The sequence below is a fragment of the Rosa chinensis genome, chromosome 2 (assembly GCF_002994745.2).
Source record: "Rosa chinensis cultivar Old Blush chromosome 2, RchiOBHm-V2, whole genome shotgun sequence".
Classification (NCBI taxonomy): domain Eukaryota; kingdom Viridiplantae; phylum Streptophyta; class Magnoliopsida; order Rosales; family Rosaceae; genus Rosa; species Rosa chinensis.
In genome coordinates, this window is record NC_037089.1 from 25037937 (window position 1) to 25064446 (window position 26510).

The following is a 26510-nucleotide window of genomic DNA, read 5'->3' on the forward strand; positions in this document are numbered from 1 at the left end:
ATAGAGAAGTGGGATGCTTATTAAAATACTTCCAAAATCAAGCATTAGAAAATCCCTCATTTTTCTATGCTGTGTAGTTGGATAGTGATGAGCAAATAACTAATATTTTTTGGGCTAATGCTAGGTAGGCCTCATCAAAAATCCCGCGGATCAAGTGGGCCGATGGAGGCCCGCCGGCCCGCAGGGCTTTTGGCCAGGCTCGGTCCGTCAAAAAACCCGCAAAAGGCCGCCTTGGTGGGCCGATGGAGGCCTGCAAAAAAGTCCGCAAAAACCCGGCCCGGCCCGTAAAAGCCAGCAAAATATTATATATATATATGACTATATATATGTGTGTGTGTGTGTGTGTGTTTATATATATAGATATATCTATATGTGTGTGTGTGTTTATAAATATATATATATAGACACATATAGATATATATTTGTGTGTGTGTTTATATAGATATATATATATATATATATATATAGTCATATAGATATATGTGGAGAGGATCGAGAGCGGACGTCCGCACTTTCGCTAAAGTGCGGACGGCGATGCAGCAGCTCGGCTCGGGGGGCGAAGGAGCGGCGGAGCATGCCGGACGGAGGCCAGGGGTCGGACGGACCTGTCTGCAGTCGGGTGGAGTCGCCGGAGACGAGGTTGCAGCGCTGCATGTCCGGTTGCAGTTGCAGGTCGGGTCGCCGCCCAGAAACCTGCAACCCGACATGCTCCGACTTCAATCGCTGTCCAGACGCGTCTGGGAAGCCTCTGGCCTCCGTCTGGCAAGCTCCACGCCGCCGTCGCTGCCTGGAACAGCCGGCTGCGTCGCCGTCCGCACTTTAGCGAAAGTGCGGACGTCCTCTCTAGAACCTATATATATATATATATATATATATATATATATATATATAAATATATCATATATGTGTGTGTTTATTTATATATATAGAGATATATATATATATATATATATGTGTGTGTGTGTGTGTGTGTTTATATATATATATATATATAGAGATATATATATATATATATATATATATCAATATATCATATATGTGTGTGTGTGTTTATATATATATATATAAAGAGATATATATATATATATGTGTGTGTGTGTGTGTGTGTGTTTATATATATATATATATATATATATATTAATATATATGTGTTTGTATATAGAGAGAGAGAGAGAGATATATATATATATATGTGTGTGTGTGTGTGTGTGTGTGTGTGTGTGGAAGTTCTTATACTATTATACTTCTATATAAAATATGTGCATATATATATATATATATATATATATTCTACATATCGGTTGACCAATCCAATCGGATTCGAAAATATGGTGAAATTGGCTAAATTTTTTACCACACTCATAATTTATTGTAATAAACTCATCCAACGGTCGGTTTTTCTATTTTCTTTGAATTGATAGGGGTTGCTCTTTGGAGTGTATGATATATAAATATAGGTTTATAAGAATAACTACGTTTGACCTAGTTGATCGAATTCGAAACGAGAACCAAATTGGCTGGATTTTCTACAACCACCATAAAACATTACAATCTCTCCATTGAGCGGTTGGTTTCTCCGAATTCATTTTCTACTTCATGGTTGCTTTAGAATGAACCTAAACAATTTAAATGCAATGTATAAGTCATACAACTATAGGAATAAAATTGGTATAGACCAATGTGTTTGTAATTAAAATTAATTTTTTTTTATCTTATGTCCACGCACATCCATTGATGGAATATATACAAACGTGATGTGAAAAAATAAGCACGTTTCGCAGTTGTCACGGCATCGGTCAACCAATAAAACATATAAGTGACTACGGTTGACCAATCCGATCAAATTTCAAAATATGGTGAAATTGGCTAAATTTTTTACCACACTCATAATTTATTGTAATAAACTCATCCAACGGTCGGTTTTTCCATTTTCTTTGAATTGATAGGGGTTGCTCTTTGGAGTGTATGATATATAAATATAGATTTATATGAGTAACTACGTTTGATCTAGTTGATCGAATTCCAAACGATAACCAAATTGGCTGGATTTTCTACAACCACCATAAAACATTACAATCTCTCCATTGAGCGGTTGGTTTCTCCGAATTCATTTTCTACTTCATGGTTGCTTTAGAATGAACCTAAACAATTTAAATGCAATGTATAAGTCATACAACTATAGGAATAAAATTGGTATAGACCAATGTGTTTGTAATTAAAATTAATTTTTTTTATCTTATGTCCACGCACATCCATTGATGGAATATATACAAACGTGATGTGAAAAAATAAGCACGTTTCGCAGTTGTCACGGCATCGGTCAACCAATAAAACATATAAGTGACTACGGTTGACCAATCCGATCAAATTTCAAAATATGGTGAAATTGGCTAAATTTTTTACCACACTCATAATTTATTGTAATAAACTCATCCAACGGTCGGTTTTTCCATTTTCTTTGAATTGATAGGGGTTGCTCTTTGGAGTGTATGATATATAAATATAGGTTTATAAGAGTAACTACGTTTAACCTAGTTGATCGAATTCGAAACGTGAACCAAATTGGCTGGATTTTCTACAACCACCATAAAACATTACAATCTCTCCATCAAGCGGTTGGTTTTTCCGAATTCATTTTCCACTTCATGGTTGCTTTAGAATGAACCTAAACAATTTAAATGCAATGTATAAGTCATATAACTTTAGGAATAAAATTGGTATAGTCCAATGTGTTTGTAATTAAAATTAATTTTTTGTTAATTTATATCCACGCACATCCATCGATGGAATATATACAAACGTGATGTGAAAAAATAAGCACGCTTCGCGGTTGCCACGCCATCGGTCAACCAATAAAACATATAAGTGACTATGGTTGACCAATCCGATCGGATTCAAAAATATGGTGAAATTGGCTAAATTTTTTACCACACTCATAATTTATTGTGATAAACTCATCCAACGGTCGGTTTCTCATTTTCTTTGAATTGCTATATGTAGCTCTTTGGAGTGTATGATGTATAAATATAGATTTATAAAAAATTAGTGTCTTTAAAAATTTATTTATCAACAAATTAGTATCTATATATAAATATAGATTTTTTTGGGTACAATATAGTTATATAGATTGTTATCTTTGGTTGTATTTGATCATTATCCATTGAATTTCCGAAGCTTGATTAAAAAAAAAAAACTTGTGTCTTTAAATATTTATTTACAAATAAAGCCCGCAAGGCGCGGTCCAAAAAAGCCCGCAAGGCCAAGCCCGGCCAGGCCCGAAAAAGCCCGCAAGGCCCGCTTTATATGGACGGGCTTGGATCATTTGATTTTTAATAAAGCCCGGCCCGGCCCGGCCCTCAATTATTTAAAAATATAGCAAGGCCCGGCCCGGCCCGGCCCGTTGACGACCCCTAATGCTAGGATGATACTTGATTATGGTTTATTTGGTGATATTGTGAGTTTTGACACTGCATATAAAACTAATGAAGCCAATCGTCCATTTGGCGTATTTGTGAGATTTAATCATCATCATGAGACTATAATCTTTGGGGCAGCATTGATGTATGAAGAAACTTCTAATTCTTTATATGGCTATTTGAGACATTTTTGGAGGCAATGTCTAACAAGACTCCAAAGTCTGTTTTCACTGATCAGGATGCTGTAATGGCTAAAACTTGTGCAAATGTGATGCCTAACACATATCACATGCTTTGCACATGGCATATAATGAACAATGCCATTAAAAAGCAGGTAGTATATTCAAGTGTGAGGAACGGGTTACCACCTTCTTATCAAAATGTATGAATAACTACAAAGAGGATGATGAGTTCCTAGTTCCATGGGAAACAATGCTCAATGAATATAGTGCACATGAAAATCCTTGGCTAAGTAGTATATATCGATTAAAGGAGAAATGGGCAAAACCTTATGTCAAGTGGGCATGGTCTACTGGCATGCATAGCACCCAATTAAGTGAGAGTTTCAATGCTAGCCTAAAACCATATGTTAAGTCAGATTATGATGTGGTTCAGTTTTTCAAGCACTTTGACAGATTGCTCAACGATAAGATGTGTAAAGAGTTAGAGGCAGAATATGCTTTGTGCTACAAGTTACCTGCTATAGGGATATTTTCTTCATTGGTGATCAAGGCTGGAAATATTTACATCAAAGCTATATTTGAAGAATTCCAGATTCAGTATGAGAAGGCTCTTGATTAAAATTTAGTTGGATGTATTCAAGATGGTGATGACATTGTGTATGAAGCTGCCTTTAATGGTCATCCAAAAGAGAGATGTGTTAGGCTGAAAAAAGACCATATAGTATCTTGTAGTTGCAGGTTGTTTGAGATTGAAGGAATTTTATGCCGCCATGCAATTAAAATCCTTACTAACTGCATAAATGTCAAAGAAATTCCTGATCAGTACATTTTAAAAAGAAGGCAAGAAAAGCAAGATCTAAAAGAGTGAAAGACATGTATGGGTGTGACATCCAAGTAGATACCAACTTACAACAAACATCTTGGTATAAGTCTCTAAGTTCCATATCCGCCAAGATTTCATCTCGAGCCACTGAGAGAGAAGAGACATAGAAGTTTGATGTTCATCAGTTAAGGGAACTAAGCAAATCTATTGAAGACATGTTATGTTCAAAGATGGATACATTACAACTTGGTAAGGATGACCAAGTTACACCTTCCACCACTGTGATTGAGGGTATTAATATGCCATGTCACTCGAATAAGGCAAAAGTTGTCCAAGCTAAGGGATTCAAGCAAAGTGAGAGTGCTCGGGGAAGAAAAAGAAGAATTATAGGTGATTTCGAAAAAAGTTTGGCCAAGAATCGAAAATGGAGTCCTCTTGAGGAAGAAAAATCATCTAATTCTGATTCAACCAAGGTATTTCATTTTTGTAGAAGTTGTTTCTTTTTCCTTTGATTGATACAATTCCACCACATTCTTGGCTTTGCTTCTTTTTCTTTTGATTCATTTTGCATAAGCATTAATTAATTCAACGTTTTTCTTTTTATTTTTTCATGTCCTCAGTTAGGAAATTGTGGTGCACCAGTTCCCATGTTATGGATGTCATTTCAAGAACCTCAAAGTTTTAGTTACCAAGCATTACTTAACTCTCAAGATTTTCCAGATGATGAGAAAGACTCAGATTATGGTGATGAATGATTGGTCTCTGATGCTATTTGAACTCAATAGTGGAGCATGCCTATTATTTATGCAATTAAAGCTTTCAATTGAATTGAAGTATGGTTTAACTAGTTGTTGCATTTAAGTGCAATCTATGCTAAAATTTTATATTCTTTAGGTCATTAGCTTGGTACATGGAAACCAATGATGACATCATAGTAACTTCTTATTCAGTTTGCTATCTATACACTATGCTTCACAATTTCAAGTCATTTGCCAAGTTAAGATAAAAAAAATGAAATTCTTATTTATGTAAATAATATTATGCAGAATTTCTTCATACATAGAAGTTAATTAATTAAGAATTAACTCCAAATTGGAGTCCTCACAATATCTTCATACATTGAAACTTAACAATTCACTCCAAATTGGAGTCATAGGCCAAAAGTAGTTAACATGACCATCTAAGCATCCTAAAAGTAACACATTCTTGTTCGAGCCTCTCTGCGGTGTCATATATATGATCAAATACTCCAGCCTTTCCTATGTCTTCACCATCATTCTCAAATTGATTTATTGCATCTCCACCTATCAAACACACCTTCCATAACTAATACTCCCCAGCTATAAGCCTCCACTTCTATTTCATAATTGAATCTGCATCAAATAAAAAGAAAACCAGATTATTCTGTTGGTGGGATGGGGCTAAAAGGAACCACTAATACTAACAAATTGACAATTTGAGGTTGTTCAGGGGGATTGCACCTCATTTGGATCCGCCTTAAGGGAATTTTCCTCACTCGGATCCGTCTTGAGGGGATTTTACCTCACCTAGATCCGTCTCAAGGAGATTTCAATTCACTTAAATCTTCCTCGAAGAGATTTCCTCTCATTTGGATCTTCCTCAAAGAGATTTTCTCTCACTTGGATCTTTCTATTTTTCCTCATTTGTATTTGGCTCAAGAAGATGTCATCTTGATGGCACATCAGTCTAGACTGGATAAGTGTAAGCACATGTTGCTACCAAAATACATACCAAACAAATATGCTAAACTAATACTAAACAAATATGCTACCAAAATACATACCTACAGTATATAGTGAAAAACATATTTAGTATTGGACAAAACAAGAGCACAAATAGACTTGAATTTGATCATCACTATGACTTACAAGGCTTAGCAGGTTATTTTCTAAGTGAATAAAAGTCTAGAAGAAAGCTATATTTTTCACAAGATGAGAAAAATAACTTGATTGAGACAATAAAACAAACACTTGGTATGCAATACCAAAAGAAAAATTGAAATGCATGTCATCGATTGATAGCTTCCAAATCCATTCTTCTAGACTGAATGATGAAAGTTCAAAGTACCAGCACCCAAAGATGAATGAAGATTGGATTGCGACCAAAGGGTAAATAGGAAGAATGAAAAACGTTTCAGCCGTGAGGAAGAGGAAGTCTAAGTGGAGGGAAGAGTGAAAATTGTTGGAGGGAAACTTGAAAAAACACCAATGTTTGTGATCGTTAGTGTGCTGCTTGCTTTTTCCTTATCCATATTTACTGTTAGTTTAACGGCCCTTAGATTGAGTTGAGCTGACGTGGCGGGCTCACATAGTTTTCCAAGCAGATTCTAGCAATAGTTTTTCTAGCAGAGAAGCTGGATTCGGTATGGTAGACATCGGATTTGTTAAAGCAATTCACATATACGCATATGGTTCATACGAACCTTACAAACTGTTACAAAAAAAATAAGACTGGAATAGAGAGACAGCGATGCAGAAATATTGATTTTATTCATAATCCAAGTTTGCTTGTACTGTTATTAATTTGACACGGGCCAAAATTTTATTGTCAAATTTGTATTTGAAGACTCACGTGGCGAATGACCATTTTGCAATGAGGGAGAGAGAGAATTTGAAGAAGATATAAGAGCAGCCCAAAGAATTCTACGATGAGGAAATCTTCTGCAATCCAAACCATTCTATAAAACTGCTGCAATCCATCTAGACTCAAGAAACTAGAGACTATCCCCAATCAAAACTACTTATCCATCAAAATTACAAGATTAAATCTCAGCAAACTACAGGACCCATCAAAACAAGAATATTAAATCTCCTTGCCCATTGAAATAACATCCCCAATCTTCATTGAGCTCACTTAATCAATCAAGAAACATCAAGTCTGATCTAATCCCTGATTTTCGATGCAACCCCACTCTCCAGTCTTTTATCTTCGACGCAGCCTCATTCTCTTTCTATTCGTCAGTTTTTCTTTCTAACTCCCAACTCTCTTCCTCTCTTTTTCCCCAAATCTGAATGAAAATTTAACATTTGGTTTGACATGAATGGTTCATGAACGTTTGGGTGGGAAGATTTGGGTATTGTAGCAAGAATTAGAGGGACGAAAACGATTGAAGGTCTGCCCTGAATGGCTATGGTCTAGGTAGGACGAAAGTGAAAAGAGAAGGAGAGCAACAATAAAAAAAGAAAATGACAGATGACGTGAGGCTGTCAAATTTGACAGGATGAGTCGATGAGACCAGAAATATCACCCACGATGGATTTGAAGGATGGGTTGCAGGAGATGAGAGTTGTCTTTTGTATCTGTGAAGCTCCACGGTGGATTTTGACACCACAGTTGGAGATGCTCTTATTTATAGGGCTATCCCATCTAGAGAAACAATTGAGATCCGATCCATATATGACTTTAAAAGAAAATGCTAGCTACACATGAAAATAAAATAATAAGAGCATAGATCATAGACACAAGGGACATGTTCCTTATGGAAGAGCCTCCTTAATCAGTCTCTCAAAATTATTGTATGATGATCCTCCAGTGTCAGTAGCCGCTATTGCTTTCTTCTTCCATTCCTTTGCCTTTTGCCTCATCTGCATCCCTTTTTCCCCTTCCAGCATTTCCTTGACAAGCACTTCAATCTCATCGCGTTTAACATCATTGTTTACCTCCATACCAATTCCCCAATTGGTACACAGGAAACGACAATTCGTCTGTTGCTCAGCAAAGAAAGGCCAGCAAATTACAGGCACACCCGCTGATATAGTTTCAATAGTAGAATTCCAACCACAATGAGTTAGAAAAACCCCGACTGATGGATGCGCTAGCACTTGCTCCTGTGGACACCAACTTGCTATGTAACCCCTATCCTTGATCTCGAAACATTCTTCGGGCAAGACAACCGAATCCCCTTTTACCACATCAGGCCTAACAATCCACAAAAAGTGGTGCTTGCTATTTGCAAGCCCCCATGCAAATTCATTCAAATGTTGGTCTGTCATCATAGTTATGCACCCATAATTCACATACACAACCGAATTTGGTTTCTGTTTGTCAAGCCATTCAAGGCATTTTGTATCTTCTTTCCATAAGCCTGAGCTGAGGGACTTGACCAATTTGTTTTCAGGCACGTGCCTACCAAGCAAAGCAAGTGGACCTATTGTGTAAATGCTGGGAAACATGGCTGAGATTTCTTCTAACACTTCATGCTCAAATTCGTCAAACGTGTTGAGGATGATTGCAGAGGATTTCAAGCAGTTTTGTGCTTCGGATCTCAAGAAGTCGAACATTATGTCGTTGACATCAGTGACTCTGATAAAGCTAGGGATGTCCTTGAGCCTCATATTCTTCATGCCCGGGATCCAATCAATTGGCTTATCCAGTGTACCATCTTGCATGAAACTTCTATCTGATTGAAGTGCAGACAAGGCAAAAATGTGAGCAGATAATGTTGATGTTTTACCGGTAACTATAATAGATTCAAGACAGTTACTATTCATTTCATACCATCAATTTAGTTTTCAACCGTAAAACTTATATTTTGTTTCTTTAAGAACACTTAAAGTACATGTAAAGATGACAATATGAGAGGGAGAACAACTTGCTTAATTGAAAGCGAGGAGTAAGGTGCAAAACTTAGGTAAGACGATCCTTTGTGCGTAGAGCCGGCCATTAAGATCTACTCATTCTACATGAGAAATGCCCAAGAACCCCCACCCAAGTCCGCTGCAATTCTGCAGATGAACCTTATTGGCCAACCTATCCAGGTCCGCACTAGAATAAAGAGGATACGAATTATTGTAGTAATGGGGACGATAAGAAACGGCCGTGTTTTCGGTCTCGATCATGTGTCCATTGCGCTCAATGTCTAAATCTCAATCATAGGGCTGCTAATGATGCTATTTGTCATTCTACTGGTGGCCTGGTGCTTGTTTATCTCGAGCTGTTTTACTTTTCTTTTCGTTTTCCACAGTGCATGTTTTTGTGTCTCTGTTGATTAGTTCACCTCGGGGTGGCTCTAGATCTGGTTCACTCAATCTTCCATATATGAATGACTATATTCATATTGACTATACACTTAGATTCAGAGAAAGTAATACATGAATAAGTAAAACTCATTTGAAATTGTTCTTTAATTTGAGTTTAGATCCATTTTTTGTGCTCGATGGTGATGTTTATTTCTTTTTCATCATCCCATATTTCATTTATCTCAATAGTCAACCTTCACAAAAATGAAGTACCTTTGAATGGAACAATGCCTCGTTTAACAAGTTCTCTATATTGCAGGTACGCCATGAAGCCACAAGCAGAAGCGGTCCAAAACTGAACCTCAGGAATCCCTAGTTCCTTTGCAGCTTCCCTCCCAAATCCCATCACACCATCTGTGATTACACAACACTACTAGCAAAATAACAACACACACGGATTTACTGTAGTTAAAAGCCACAGATATCCGTGTGAAATAGAAATACTGACAGAAATCCGTGTGAAATGAGCATAATGGGGCCCACAATAATTTATACAATAACAATATCAACGGAAATCCGTGTGAACAATATCAACGGAAATCCGTGTGAATAAACAACAGTCACAGATATCTGTGTAAAAACTAAAACATTTTCACACGGATATCTGTGTGAAAATCAATTCACACTGATTTCTGTACGTATTATAAATTTGTTTATTTCGAAATAATTAATTTTTTATGTTATGTGAATTACCGAGGGACGGATTTCCGTTACAATAAGTATTTGATACAGATATTTGTGTGAAAAGAACATAATTGAGCCCCACAGTGATTTATACAATAACAATATCGACGGAAATCCGTGTGAATAAACAATAGTAACAGATGTTTGTGTAAATGATAAAATATTTTTACACGGATATCTGTGTGCAGATCAATTCACACTGATTTCTGTGTGAAAATCGGAAATTAGTTTATTTCGGGATCATTAATTTTGTTTGTTATGTGAATTACGGAGGGACAGATTTCGGTTATAATAAGTATTTGATACAGATTTCTGTGCGAAATGAGTAATACACACTGATTTCTGTGTGTAGTGTGAATTACGGAGGGACAGATTTCCGTTATAATAAGTATTTGATACAGATTTCTGTGCGAAATGAGTAATACACACGGATTTCCGTGTGAAAATGAGACTACACACAGAAATCCGTGTGAATAAACAACAGTAACTGATGTCTGTGTAAAAACTAAAACCTTTCCATACGGATATCGGTGTGAATAGAACAATTAGCTACAAAATTCCGTGTGAAAAAGTATATATGTATATAAGGTTAACCACTTATTTGATATTGAAAGAACGGCAGATTGAGTTAATTTTTTTACACCATATCTATTAATACGCTATAAATAGATGAGTAATGTCAAATTTATAATTTTTTATTTTATTTTTTGGATTGCACAAAATTCTTATATGTCTACTAATGTGGTATAACTAGTTTATTAGTTATAATGAAAAGTATACCTTCCATAAGCAACAACGCGTAGGAAATAGACTTTATCAAAATCGACCGTAGGATGTTATCATGATTAGAATAAATGGTTGTGTTCAAAATTTCAGCTATTTTCGTCGTCGTTTGGGTTTCGATCTAGTAGGTCAACCCTAAACTTTAAATACTACATAAAACTAATATGCTCATAACCGCTCACTCGTAACTTATTTTTTTGATCTGTAAACTCTCATGCTCTCATGGGTAGAAGCTATATCAACTAATGTAAAAATTTCTAAAATTTTATCTCCTCAAGGGTCGGCTACCCTTAGGGAAGTAGAAGCATTTAAAGGGTTGACCGGTTTTTGGTACAGACATCTGTGTGAAATGAGTAACACACACGGATATCTGTGTGAAATGTTAACACGGAAATCCGTGTGAAAAGAATCATTAGCTACAGAATTCTGTGTGAAAAACTATATTAGCTACAGAATTCCGTGTGAAGAACTCTATTAGCTACAGAATTCCGTTACAATAAGTTTTTAGTAAAGAAAAGTATACCTTCCATGAGCAACAATGTGGAGGAAATAGACTTTATCAAAATCGACCGTTGGATGTTGTCATGATTAGAATAAATAGTTATGGTCAAAATTTCTGCTATTTTTGTTATCGTTTAGGTCTTGATCTACTAGATCAACCATGAATACTAAATACCACATAAAACTAATATGCTCATAACCGCTCATTCGCAACTTATTTTTTCGATCTGTCAGCTCTCATACTCTCATGAATATGAGGTATACCAAATAATGTAAAAATTTTGAAAAGTTTATCTCCTCGTGGTTTTACTCCCCTTAGGCAAGTATAGGTGTATATAAGGTTAACCACTTTATTTGATATTGAAATAACGACGGATTGAGTTAATTTTTTTACACTATACCTATTAATACGCTATAAATATATGGGTAATGTCAAATTTATCAATTTTCAATTTTTATTTTTTGGATTGCACAAAATTCTTATACGTCTACTAATGTGGTAGAACTAGTTTATTAGTTATAATGAAAAGTATACATTCCATAAGCAACAATGCATAGGAAATAGACTTTATCAAAATCGATCGTAGGATGTTATCATGATAAGAATAAATGGTTGTGTTCAAAATTTCAGTGATTTTCGTCGTCGTTTGGGTTTCGATCTAGTAGGTCAACCATAAACCTTAAATACTACATAAAACTAATATGCTCATAACCGATCGCTCGTAACTTATTTTTTTGATTTGTAAACTCTCATGCTCTCATGGGTAGAAGCTATATCAACTAATGTAAAAATTTCTGAAATTTTATCTCCTCAAGGGTTGGCTCCCTTTAGGGAAGTAGAAGCGTTTAAAGGGTTGACCGGTTTTTGGTACAGACATCTGTGTGAAATGAGTAACACACACGGATATCTGTGTGAAATGTTAACACGGAAATCCGTGTGAAAAGAACCATTAGCTACAGAATTCCGTGTGAAAAACTATATTAGCTACAGAATTCCGTTACAATAAGTTTTTAATACAGAATTCTATGTGAAATGAGCAACACACAAATATTTGTGTGAAATGTAGACACGGATATCTGTGTGAAAAGAAAAATTAGCTACTAAATTCTGTGTGAAAAAATAGAATAGAGACAGAATTCTGTGTAAACATAGTTATATATTACCGAGATATATATATCAGTGGTAAATATATATGTATCTCACACGGATTTTCGTGGCAAATTTTTTCCCGCTCACTTTTTTGGAACAAATTCAATTTCCCTCCCCTAGTAGTATTACACACGGATTTCCGTGGATTACTGAGGTACATATACACGGATATCAGTGGTAAAGGTAAATGTATTTCACACGGATTTCCGTGGAAATTCCTCTTATAACCAGCAAATTGATCCAAATATGAAGCTACTGAGTTACTGAAGTAAATTCACACGGATATCTGTAACAAATGTAAATGTATTTCACACGGATATCTGTGTGAAATATTATAAACACACAGATTTCCGTGCATCACTGCTGCTTAAAACCAGATTGGGTAAATTGAAAAGCCTCCTCCGAATCGAATTCTCCTCTGTCTCCCTCTCTCTCATCTCCTCCACTCACTGCCCACTGCCCCCTCCCCCACCCTCTTCTCCGCCTCCCCCTCTCTCTGCTCCTCCACCCCCAGCTCCCCCTCTCTCTGTGAATTTTGAGAAATCGGAAGGTTTGTGTGTCTAGGTTTCAATGGCGTATTTCCAGAACGATGACCTCGAGTACTTCGTCAACGACTACTACGGCGACGTCATTGAGTTCAGGGGCGGATCCAGCCACAGGCTTGGTAGGGCTCAACTCCGCCGTCTCTGACTCTCTCCGTCCCCGCCTATCCGGTCTCCCGTCCTCGACCTCCAGGTATCTCTCTCTTCCAGTCTCCCTCTCCGTCTTCTTCTCCTCCTCTTCCTCTTCTTCTTCTTCTCTTATTACCTTCTTCTTCTTAATCTGATTGAATCATGAATCACCCATTTTGTCCAATTTCACTAATACTGTTATTGTGACTTGTTTGTGCAGAACGTTATGGATCGAAGTTGACACCTGAGGAGCTCCTGGAGTTTGATTTTCCTCTCAATTTGTTTCAGTTCTAATATGAACTTATCTTGTATGTATATGTTAATTGAGTTTCAGTTCTAATCTGAGCCTCTGCAAATAATAGCTAGTCTCCCTCTGTATATATATAGGATCAATTGTTTGAACGTTTGGAAATGCACAAAATCCAATTGAGTTTCATTTTCATGAGGGTCAGATCTTGCTGGCCACTTTTTCACACTTTCAGTAAAGTTGGATGATAGGAGGATTATAGAAGTTTTAAACGTTGGTTGATATTATGTAACTATAGATGAGTTTGTTTTTGTGATATTGTAGAGGTAGAAGTGTCCTGCTTTTATTTGTTATCTCATATGTCTCGGTAACTTATAAAGTTCATGTTTGAATGCAGGACAAAGTTCATGACCTTCCTGGTGATGATTTTGGAGTCTATTAAGGGGTAGATACAGGTTGCTTTCTTGTGCTTGTGTTTCCTTTCGATTTATCTGCCCTTTGAAAATTGCCAAATTTTTCCACCAACCAATTGGGGCTTTATGTTTCCTATTCCATTTTGTTGTATGATTCATTGTAATGCATATATTATGTGTTATGAAAGAAAATGGATGATTGCCTGGAACACTACAAGAGCTATTAAATAGTGTTTGTTTGCACTTACTTTTATTTGCCAAAAGCTGGTATATGGATATGAAAGTATGTCGTTTGTACTCGGTTTTTCCATTTATGTGGCATTGCCCAATTGTCTTCCTGTACTACCTCTATATGAGTTTCAATGCCATCTATTGCCTTTATTTTACTTAAATTTGTTTTCTTCTCATGCTACTTTCCGAGGCATACGCTCTCTTATTACTGATGATTCCTTCCTAATTCTTGAAGGTGTATTGTGCAGGCAGTGCCTCTTCAGTTCTTGCATGCTCTACTGGCTTATCTTGGTGATTCTGTTAGTTATGAAAGTGCATCATCTGGTCTCATTACGAAAATGCGATGACCTCCTCCGACCTCCTCCTCCTCTATTGAAAACAGTGTGAGAACGAAATTGTTAATGCCCGATTCTCTCATTACGAGTTTGCCTTACTATATTTGTTAGTGCCTTCATAGTTGGTTAACGTTTTGACTTGAAAACAGTGAAGTGACAATGATTTATTCAAAACTCTCAGACGCATGTATGGAACTTTTGTTTAGTTTTGGTTGCCTGAGATTACTTCTAATTCATCTTTAATTTGACTGTATGCTAGTGTTGGCATTACTTGAGTAAAGAGTGATTGTTGCCTTCATTCTCAAATCATGGTCGAATTGTCAACTCTATGAACTGTAGCATACCCTTTAATAGCTATTAAATAGCTTCTGATACTTCTTTAGTATGATGAGTCCTTGATCTTTGTTCTGATTTTCTTTTTTCAAGTCTCTTGTGAACCGTGGTATTCTTTTTTAAGTAATGGGCTTTTTGTTGTCAAGCAAGGATTTGATAAGTGACAGTCATCAAATGCAGAAGTAGTCCTTTCACTGCCTTAACTCGTGGCACTGTGAGGAAATGGCCAACCTCTTTAAGCAGATGTGCTACCTGGTGCACAAAGTTTCAGAGATGATTCCTTTATAACAGAGTAGGAGCTTTGGGCAATAATCTCTTCAAATGTACAATTGGGATGGATGAAAAGGCCTAACCTTGATCGGATTTTGGGGTTAAACTGTGAAATATATAGTTTTGATTTTCTTTCTTTATGTAATTTTGTGTGAATTGTGGAGTTTCATGTATTTGTGCATTTGTGAAATGTAAAGAATATCTTGTTATGAATGTAAAGTTTTAATATTTTCGATTGAGTTGTGGATTTGTTCATTTTATTGTAAATATTTGTGGTATATTTATTGCAGAATTTTTTTTTTTTTAATATGCTGTTACTTTTACACACAGAAATCAGTGAGAGTTAGGGTATAAGAATTTCACACGGAAATCCGTGGCAATAGTTATAATTTTTGACACAGAAATCAGTGTGAGTTATATCTCGCACAGTAATCCGTGTGAAATACAGTTTACACATTTGCCACAGAAATCCGTGTGAAATAGAGTTGTTCACACGGATTGCGTTCCATTCCGGTAATTTAGATTTATGGAATTATAGTGGGGCCCACGTTAGTATTTCACACGGACAACATAATCCGTGTGAGATGAGCATTACCCCCCCTCCAAACCGCACGGTAACACCAATCTGTGCGTGTACTGTGTGTAAAGGCTATCACACACTGATATCCGTGTGTAAAAGTCTTATTACCCACAGATTAAAATCCGTGGGTAATTGTTGTTTTGCTAGTAGTGCAACTAACTTGTGGCACTTCACATGATGAATTGATCTTCATCACCAGCTCCTTAAAAGGACCTAGACATGTTTTCCTAGTGGAGTCACATAAAGCCGGGACCTCTTGTGTTGCGTCTTTATCTGAAAGTGGCAACCCGTCCGGTATGGTCTGGAATTGGAAGTCCGGTAGTCCCTTTATAGAGTCGGAACCTCTGGACCGGATTAAACGCCGGTGGTTGAACTCGGTGTTGACAAAGGTTATGTGGAATCCCCTGGAGTGCAGGAGCTTGGCTAACTGCATTAGCGGGTTAACATGGCCTTGTGCTGGGAAAGGGACACAGACTGCATGGAGTTTTTTGGCTCCTAACTGAGTTGAACCCATCTGAATTTATGAAGTATGAAAGTAGCTAGGCATACCTTGCTAATATAGCAACATTTCTATTGCCAAAAGAAATAAAATAGAAACATTCCGTGCTCAACTTTGATTTCTGGTTACATATATGTTAATCTCCCAACTACTCTCCATCATTACTGTACAAATTGCAAGATAACAAGACGACAAAATACAGTTCGATGTTTTGACCGAGACCTATAATTTAGTCATCATCTATGACTCTTATCTATCCAATCACACTTCACTAAGTGTCTTATGCACGATATAAATTGATATAGAACACCTGCAGTGACATGATTTTAGATATGATTCAACAGAATATTCATTCACTTTCAAATTAACTAGAACTTAAATAATACTAATTAAATGGAGTTAATTATAGACAACCGTGTAAGCGAAGTCAAGGTTATTTTCAGTACGTAACTCAATTTCAATAAATTGTTAATGTATAAAATCTTAAAGAACTCAACGAACTCAATCCGATTTACACAGAGTAAAGGCTATAAATCATTTAAATAGCTATCGAGGACAATATGGAATTATCAATCACGTGCATGTGTACTTGACTGATTCTTAAGCTTAATAGTTGATGATGGGACTCCATAAATAATTTATGAACAAGAATGCATAGTCACATTATCTTTTGCCAACCAATTTCAGTACGTTTCTGTTAATATAGTAGTTAATACTTGCGGGTCCAAGTTTAAGGGAGTTTGAACTAATTAAAGCTGATCTGAAGGACGACAGTGATTAAATGTGGAGTTTGTTGCCTTCAACCTAAAGCGCCAAATGTAGTTGCTTAAATTTAATTCAAGTGTCAGCTCCTTCATCGATCACTCGGCTCGTTTTAATTGCTTAGCTTTGCCCAGACGCAGGCTCTGAGTGCTGAACTCAAGTCCATGCCTATTGCCTAACAGATAAGAACAAGGTTTTCCCACTTTTCCTTAGTAAAATCAAAATGATAACGTACTATTGCATATAAAAATCTACAACACCTAAAGAGAATAGTCGTGAAGGCGGTGAAGCTAGAGAATGACGTGACGTGGTAGCTAATAAAGTAATGTGAGTTTTATTAGATCCAAACAGACTAGCAATAAGGGGAGTGCTCTAAACTTTTTTCCTATACACGTAGGATGTATATAATATATTATTAACAAGTCTATGCACGTGTGGTGACTTTTCAAGCCATACACGTGGATAACTTTAGGTAATGTAAAATCAGTGTGGCCGTGAGTCATGCAAACGTGGGATAACCCCTCTGATAACATGATAAAGTAATGTAAGGTTCATATTCAAAACTAATTGATAATGAATGCAGTGATCAAAATCTTTATAAGCCCATAAATAATGTCACATTTTTCTTATGTGGGATGGATATATTATCAACAATAACTAGCCTGTATGGCTGCATGTAACGGTTAAATGTACTCTTCCTAGATTCATAAATCATAAGTTCATATCCCTCATGCCAGCAATCTGGGTTGTAATTGCTAAATAGGTTTTTAATCAATTATCATATATATATATATGAATACGTTGTTTAGAGGCTGAAATTGGATATTTTGGGTTTTGTAATGTTTCCAGAGGGATGCAAGGTCGTTTTAGCCTGAAGGGCTACCGAGCAATATGCTGCGGCTTTAGGATTACCTAGCAAGCTAAGTTTTGGTTCAACGCAAATAATTCTAGAAATATGGATGGACAAAAAGTTGCCCAGGTCCCAGGATTTACAGAGAGATGAATCCAACTGATCAGTAAAGTTCTACTTGAGGAAGTGATCGAAGGTCTTTTTTCACTGAATTTTTTGTACATATATTCTTAAAAAAATGTAATGCACATATATACAAGAATGAATAGTGCTTTTGTATTATGCATTTTAAGCTTGGGTTGATTGCCAAAAAAAAAAAAAAGATGGATTGCCAGAAAAAAAAAAAAAAAAAAAACCTTATATCCATGATGCGTCGATCGATTTGGCTATATGTTGTCCTAAACACCTAAACTCTGATGACATCTTTCACAGTTTCAACAACTCAATTGTTTGATGTGACAAAATCTTAATTTCTTAAGTTTTTACATTTTACTGGTATGCATGGTCTTCTTCATGATCAATTATTTTGGAAAAAAAATCGCATCAATTTGACTTTTGAGTAACTTTTCCATGCCATTAACTTTTTGACCACGCTCCCTTTGATTCTAATCAGGCATGTATGTAGAATCTTCTTCTCATAGACCGAGTCACACTAAATTTTAAACTCTTTAATCAATAATCAAAAGGTTCTAGACAATGACGTCTTTTATGATGAAGACTAATGTGATTAATTCACATATTTGTTTTCATTGATCTTCTAATTAATTTTAAAGCAAATTACCAAAAACTACGATTGTAATCAACTATTTACTAGCCGCAAAGCCCAGCGGCTGTATTCCCATGCGGATCCTTAAAGCCTATGTAGGCGTTTTCTTTCTTTTTTATTAATTTTTCTGTTAGATAAAAATTGACATAAACACCCCTCTGCTATTATTAACAATATCAGATCCATATATGTTCACTGCTTCATTCTGAGAGAGAGAGAGAGAGTGATCAGACCAAAAGACGAAAGACAAAGTGAGGGATTATATAGAAGCTTCTGTTTACAATAAGTGATTTGATTATACTAATCCAAATTCTTTATAGTCTTTGTTATTGCCGTTAGTAAGTACTAACACCCAGTAGCAAATGAAATAAGTATACTGATGGTCAGTAGCAACGTTAGTAAGTACACTAACTCAATAAAAATGTCAATTACTAATTGCCAATAGCAACAACAATAAGTATACAGACTCTGAGAAAAAACATTAATAAGTATATTGACTTTAATAGGACTGTGGTAAATATACTGACTCTCAGTAGTATTGCGTATTTGTTGTTGAGTGTGATAGTATAAGCTTTCAAGGCTCACTCTACAATTAATCTTGTTGATTTTCATTGGTTACTTTGTTTAATATTAAATTTCTAGATGTTTATATTTGGTAGTGGATACAGTTTAATATCGCTACTGACAGTCAATATCAATATTTTAATTGATATATGATTGCGGTGGCAATCTCATAATTAATCACAGCTGGAATAAATACGGTGGCAGTCATGTAATTTATCACAATTTGAATATTTAATTACAATTTGAATTCCTTTCCGTGATTTTAAGTTGATCGCATGGATTTCCACTATCCGGCATCCTGCTCATGATCATTTGACTAACTAACTTTACCTTAATGGTAAAAACCTCTTAATTTTATAACAAATTACCAATAGCTACAATCTCAGCCCATTTATTACCAATAGCATGCCTGTTTTTTGCCAATTCGGCAATTCCCTTGCGGTACTGTAGCTGAACCTTGGGTAAGGTCCAAGCCCATGCGACCATTTTCCTACCATTTTTTGAATTGTTCTGTTAATGAGAAAATTACCAAAGCAACCTCAACTGACTTCTAAATAGATAGAAGGCTTCAGACCATAAGGCTATCGTGATTTTCAAAACTGGTTCAACCTCTGCGTCATTGAAGTCGCCAGAGCACATCGGAGCTCTGATTCTAGTGGAGGTCTGACCCTCAGTAGCATACTAACCCCTAGTAGTCACTACACCAGTCGTCTGAGTGAAAAATGTGCTGTTGTCTAGTAACCTGTGGTCTGATTGACTTTGTTCATACGACAGTTCAAAACTATTGTCTATGTTACACTCAGACGACATATATAAGCTCAAAACTGTCGTCTGAAAATTACCAAACTATTTTGATTTAGATAAACTATTGTATGTTAGACATTCAGACAACAGTTCGTTTAATGATTGTTGAGAAACATTATACTACCCCAACACTTTTAAGAGAACTATGTTGTGCATAATGAATCTCAGACGACAGGAACATGACTACATGATGTCTATGAGATATTTCAGACCACACTGTTGGGATACCTCTGTTGTCTGAAATGAATCTCCAACAAGTGTCAATTTTGTTTCTGTTGTGTTTAGTGAAACTCATACATCAGAATGTTTAAGAATCTATGGTCCCGAGTGCATCTTGGACAACAGTGTCATTTTTCTCAGTTGTACCAGATGCATTAACAATAATGGTGCCAAAATAGAATATGTCATCTCATAGAAAACTCAAACGACACATTTTATTTTTTCAGTGGCATTTTATTAACCTCATTCAATAGTTTCTTGTTATATCTGATGAGTGAAATGTTCTCAGATGATATTGGTTTTGTTATATCTGTTGTGTGAATCGACGTTCAGACAACTTGACTTTTGATATATCTATTGTGTGAATGAAAGTTCAGACAACATGGGTTTTGTTGTGTCTGTTGTGTGAATGTAAGTTCAGACAACAGGGGTTTTGTTATATCTGTTGTTTGAATGTATGTTCAGACAACATGACTTATTTGCTGCGTTAAGTATGTGTTGTCTGAGTGAATCTCAGATATAGAAACTTGACCTATATTTGACGTCTGAATTGGGTTTGCTCAATTCATTGCAAATATGAAATTTCATGTCCAAAACCTATCCAAAATACCACATTGTCATAGATTATTGCCATCTGTTTCATACATTGCCATATCCAACAAATTTACAAAAGTGCAAATTCATATCTAGATCTTACAGCAATCCAAACCAAAAGCAACCTCAATATAGCAAGTCTATCTGTGATGCCCCAGAAATTTGTATTTATTTTCTGAGGATCTTCCGGAATCTAAATTATGGTTATTGGACGGTTTCGTGGCTCATGGAGGGAGCGGAAGTGTTTCGGATGAATTTTCATTCGGAAAATGTGACTTTAGGGGTGGCGCAAAGGTTGACTTTTTATTCGTTGGGATTCTCTGAAAACTTCCTTCACGAAAGTTGTAGAGCGCGTCGATACGAGTTCGTGGACATGTGGAACGTGAGAATCGGAGTTCGTATGAGAAAGTTATGGCTATTGGAAGAAATTTCCATTTTGGTATAAATAGAAGTTTCCCGAAGGAGAAACTTACTATTTTCATAAGTTTCCTTTTCTGAAAAACCAATTCCTTTCTCTCTCTTCTCTCTCGGCTGCACCTTCAGAATTGAAATTATCCGGCTGACCTGACCCGAACCCGGACGATCTGACCCGACTTTTCAGGCGAACTGCGGCGACGAAACTTTCCAGATCAGTTCGTCTCCTCCGTCTGGTCGTCCCTGTGGTGTCCTCTAGTACCGATTCTCGGTGGTGGCGGCGGTAGAAGGCGGTGCAGGTTGGTGTTTTCGGACCCGGTCGGAAATCCTTGTTCTGACGTCGGCGAGGCTTCAAGTCTTCTTGGTTGAGCTCAGAGCAGCCTCGTTAATCGATCATTGGTGGTTGTTTGGATCGATTCACGTGAAACTTCGATAAACTCGGATTGGATTACTGTTCACGGCTTGTGAGGTAGTTTTCGACCCTTTATGCTTGTTTTCTGACTTCGAGCTAGTTAGGAAAGTTCACAAGCATGCTTAGATGAAGAACTTTGATGTTGGGAGTTTTGTGAAATATTGAGTTTTGGCCGGCGGCGGTGCGCCACCGTCTGTGGCGGCATTCCGGCGGTGTTCCGGCCACTTAAGAACTGTTTTTGGTATTATATATGTTCTACTCGTTGATACGAGCGTTTCGATATATAATATGCAAGTTTCGGAGTTCGTTTGGAATTGTTATGATTTTTGCAGTTTCATACCGATCGATTTATTCTATCCGTGAGGATTTGAGCGTCCGATCGACCTGTGGTTTGGTCACATCGATCGTGGACGTATTCCGGAGACTTTGGGAGGTCTCGGATGTGGTTTCACCTCGATTGGCGCCACTTTGGGGATTTTAGTTCAAAACAAGGGTTTCGGACTTAAATCATTTGTCAATCGTTGCTTATTTGAGATCATTGGTGATTAGGTGCTTCTAAAGGTGAATTGGACGAGTTGTTGGTGATAGTGTTAGTTCGGTTCTGTATAGAAGACGCAGCAGGATTCTGAGGTGAGTAATCTCACGAAGTTCATTCACGAACGGGCTTACTTTTATCGTTTTGTGAGTTATTTAGTTAACTGCAAACTATAATTGGTATTGGTAGGCATTCCTGAGTTGATGGCTACATATATATATATTTACGTGAAATATATATGTTTTGGTGGATTGTGAATTTGTGAAACAATATGCATGAAATGATGTGGCTTTTGGAAAACAAATGGTGGGAAATGGTATTTCTGTTGTTTTGAAAAGTGTTTGAGGATTTGAGAGTCACAGGTTGTGATTTCTCCTTTTGATTTGATTTAACGTTTTGATCTGACGACCGGTGGTCTGAGGATTTGAGAGTCACGGGTTGTGATTTCTCCTTTTGATTTGATTTGACGTTTTGATCTGAGGGTCAAGTTGGCCTAAGGATCCGGGGTTGCAGGTTGCATCCTTATGGCAATATTATATCGTAAGGTTGAACCTTGGCCGGGTGACAGGTTACGATTAAGTGAGAGCTCTAGTCTGTCTGCCATCATACTTCAGGGATCTAAGTATGTTACTTAAGACTCCTGGGTACATATTTTGTCCAGGTTGGACCTATTTGCTGTTTTGTCCAGGTTGGACCTAATTATTGTTTTATCTAGGTTGGATTGATTTATCATATTTTACTTGTTAGGTTAACAATAGGTATGATTTATTTGTGTTGATGCTTTGTCCAGGTTGGACCTATTTGCTGTTTTATCCAGGTTGGACCTAATTATTGTTTTATCCTGGTTGGATCGATTTATCATATTTGAATTGTTAGGTTAACGATTTATATGATTTTGTCACGGTGTGACTTTCGTTGTTTCTTTTGGGAAAAGAGTATTGTTTTTGGAAGCATGGTATGTTTTCTTTATTTGTGAGTTGAAAGGTTTTCCTCGTTTTTGGCGTGAGTTGTGCATGTGTGTTTTGAGTTACTCATACGGGCTTGCAAAAGCTTACCGGGTTTGTTGTGTGGCAACCCGGTGCACCATTCCAACGGTGTAGGGGTTAATCCTACAGGTTAGGATAATCGAGGTTGAGGGAGCGAGTTAGCAGCTTTACGGTAGGAAGCCATTTTTGTGACTTTACCTTTGATGAGGACTTCTGTTGTATAGTTACTCTGAGCAGCCTTTACGCTTTATTTTGTTGTTGACAATTTAATTCGTAAGTTGTGTAATATATAACTCTATGGCGCAAGTGTATATTAACTTTGGGGGTTCAGGGCATCAGTATGTACTTGGTTTAAAGGAAAAAAGATTCCAGATATTTTGTATTGATGACTGAACGTTCACACATGTATAATTATGAGATTATATATATCGATTTTCTTATGTGTAAAATCAGGGGCGTGACACTATCATATATCAAGGTTACCAAAATAAGTCCCTAAACCCAAGTGTTAACCAGCTAGATGCGATACTGGTTACATATATGTTTTAACAACAAATTTGGCCCACTCTGCTCTGACTGCATCAATATGCTGCTGCGTATATGCTGTTGTTTCTGGTGGCTTTCTCTGGGTACCTCACACAGAATGCGATACCGTCTAGGGTACCGATCCAACTCCTAAATCCTGTATTAAGAACACAACGTTAGAGGGGTAAACCGTACCGGACGGTTTACACCTCTCCGATGCCTGAGTGAGAAACTAATAGATGGATATCAAGTAAATAGTAGACAAAGGAGTTATTACCCGTAAAAGGTGGTTGTGCTAATGTCTTTATACTCGAGCATGGGGAAGGAGTCTCCCCTATCTTCGATGTGGGACACAGGTTGTTCTTCTGATGCCATATCAGCCCTCTTGTTGTGAAAATAGATGGGCTGTGCTGGCCTTGCCCCGGGCCCTGGGTGCCCGGGGTGGCATCCCATATGAGCCCCGTCATGGTGGGTCGTGAACCCGGCCCATGGCATAGTGCCTGAGAGTACCGATGGGACCCAGCCAATAGTGCCAAACTTAGTTGAGACTTCCCCAGTATGTACAAGTCCCCCAAGTTCCCGTTCAAGATGTTTCTTGGGTGGGGACTTATTATTATTTTGTCTCAAGGTTTGGCACTAGTGTGTGTATAGGGAGTCCCCCAAGTTCCCATATAAGAGAAATCTTGAGCGGGTTACGCTGTAGGTAGGTAATCTACGCGCTGGGATAGGACGAGGGTTGAGTCTGGTACTAGATGGGGTGGAGAGAGGACTTGGCTCCGATACCCGATGGGGCAGAGAATATTGAGCCTCCGGTACCCAATGGGGTAGAGAGAGGACTTGGCTCTGATACCCGATGGGGTAGAGAATATTGAGCCTCTGGTACCCAATGGGGTAGAGAGAGGACTTGGCTCTGATACCCGATGGGGCAGAGGATATTGAGCCTCCGGTATCCAATGGGGTAGAGAGAGGACTTAGCTCTGATACCCGATGGGGCAGATGATATTGAGCCGGAGAGGACTTGGCTCTGATACTCGATGGGGCAGAGGATATTGAGACTCCGGTACCCGATGGGGTAGAGAGAGGACTTGGCTCTGATACCTGATGGGGTAGAGAATATTGAGCCTCCGGTACCCGATGGGGTAGAGAGAGGACTTGGCTCTGATACCCGATGGGGTAGAGAATATTGAGCCTCCGGTACCCAATGGGGTAGAGAGAGGACTTGGCTCTGATGCCCGATGGGGTAGAGAATATTGAGCCTCCGGTACCCAATGGGGTAGAGAGAGGACTTGGCTCTGATGCCCGATGGGACAGAGAATATTGAGCCTCCAGTACCCAATGGGGTAGAGAGAGGACTTGGCTCTGATACCCGATGGGGTAAGTGGTGCATGTCAGCCACGTGGGGCAGACTGGGTTGTGCAATAAATGCCCGTCCTCTCATCTGCCAATCTCGAGAAATGGGGAGAGGCGTGGGACACGTGTAGTGTTCCTGTGGTTGAGGGCTTTTCGGTTTCAACGGCCCTAATGATTTGGAGACCTTCGCGAAAAAGCTCAGAGAACGTTGAAGATTTGCAGTGGGGAAAAGGGAGAGCCAAGGGAGAAGTGTGTATGCTTGTGGAGTGATCGATCGATTGCCTGTTGAAGAAGAGGTTAGATCTCTCGCTTTGTTTGTATGATTTTGTCTGGTCTCTCGTTTCTGCTTCTGCTATGGATGTTTTCTGTTGTGGATTTGCCCTTCTGTGTTGTTTGTTGTGGGTTTGCCCTTCTGTGTTGTTTGAGTAAAGAAAGAACACGAACAATACCTAGTGTGGGTTTTGCTTGTTTTGGATTTTTGGGTTTGTTCCATTTTCTGGGTTTTGTTTTGAATTTCTGGGAATTTCTGGGTTTTGTTTTGAATTTCTGGGAATTTCTGGGTTTTGTTTGAAGTGGGGAGTAATCCGCTCTTCAAAATGGTCTTAGATCTGGTTAGGCTAACCCTTGTGCTTCTAATTCCAGATATAGCAAGTTTTGAGGTCCCTGGTATCGTAGTTAGGATGGAATCAGAAACCAGGGGTGGGGATAAGGGATCGTCGTACCAGTCCTCTGCCAGGCAAGCTGAAGTGGGTATCGATCGGTATTTAACCCAAGTAGATCAATTAGCAGAGAATACCGGATCCTCGACTGGGGTGTTCTCGGAGAGCAGTGAGGAGTCCGACGAGGGTGAGAGCGAGGGTGGATCTGCGGAGGCTCCGGTAGTCACGGTGGCAATTCCCGAGGGCATACCGAAGCCTAGGTATACACTTGCGGACGGGACCGTATGTGACGAACCCGAGAGAAGTATGACGATGAAGGAGATCATCGCCATGCGACTGAAGTGGGGAATACCGGACGCGGTGGAGGTTAGGCCTCTCAAGGATGGAGAGATGGCCGCGAATCCTGCCCCGGGGTGGGTGGCGCTGCATGAGAACCAGTTCCACCAAGGGTTGTCACTACCGCTGCCCCGGTGCCTACAGTATCTGTTGCAGATGCTGAACCTGTCACCGGGGCAGTTGACCCCGAATGCCATTCGACAAATATATAGTATGATGGCCATGTGGGACTTGTGCCAACAAGGGTGGCCTTCCGTAAATGAATTCCGATCGGTACACAGGGTCCTGTACTCAAGGAAGCTGTCCTGTGCGGGTACGGTGACGTTTGCCGCTAGGGACTACGAACCATTAGTTACCGACATGCCTTCCTCGATGAGCAAAAGGTGGAGGAATAAAGTATTTTTAGCTGGGGGGCGGTGGCAAATTAAAAATAAGAAGTGGCAACTGACCAGTACCTTCCAAGCTATCGGGGACCAGGCCTATAGTTTATCCCAGGTAGAAAGGAAGAGGATAGCCCGGGTATATGCTGTTTGGTCAGAGAAAGAGAGGAGCTCTTATAGATTCATCCGGCATTCTA

The 26510-nt window shown here is 38.2% G+C and overlaps 1 protein-coding gene across 1 annotated transcript; it reads right to left on the reverse strand.

Annotated features, from left to right (window-relative positions):
• Positions 1-7918: 7918 nt before the first annotated feature.
• LOC112183976 (linamarin synthase 2) lies at positions 7919-16172 on the reverse strand. Its single transcript, XM_040513320.1, is given in 3 exon segments — positions 7919-8841; positions 9674-9833; positions 15819-16172. Coding segments are annotated over 3 exon segments (1437 nt in total).
• Between the last annotated feature and the right edge of the window lie 10338 nt (positions 16173-26510).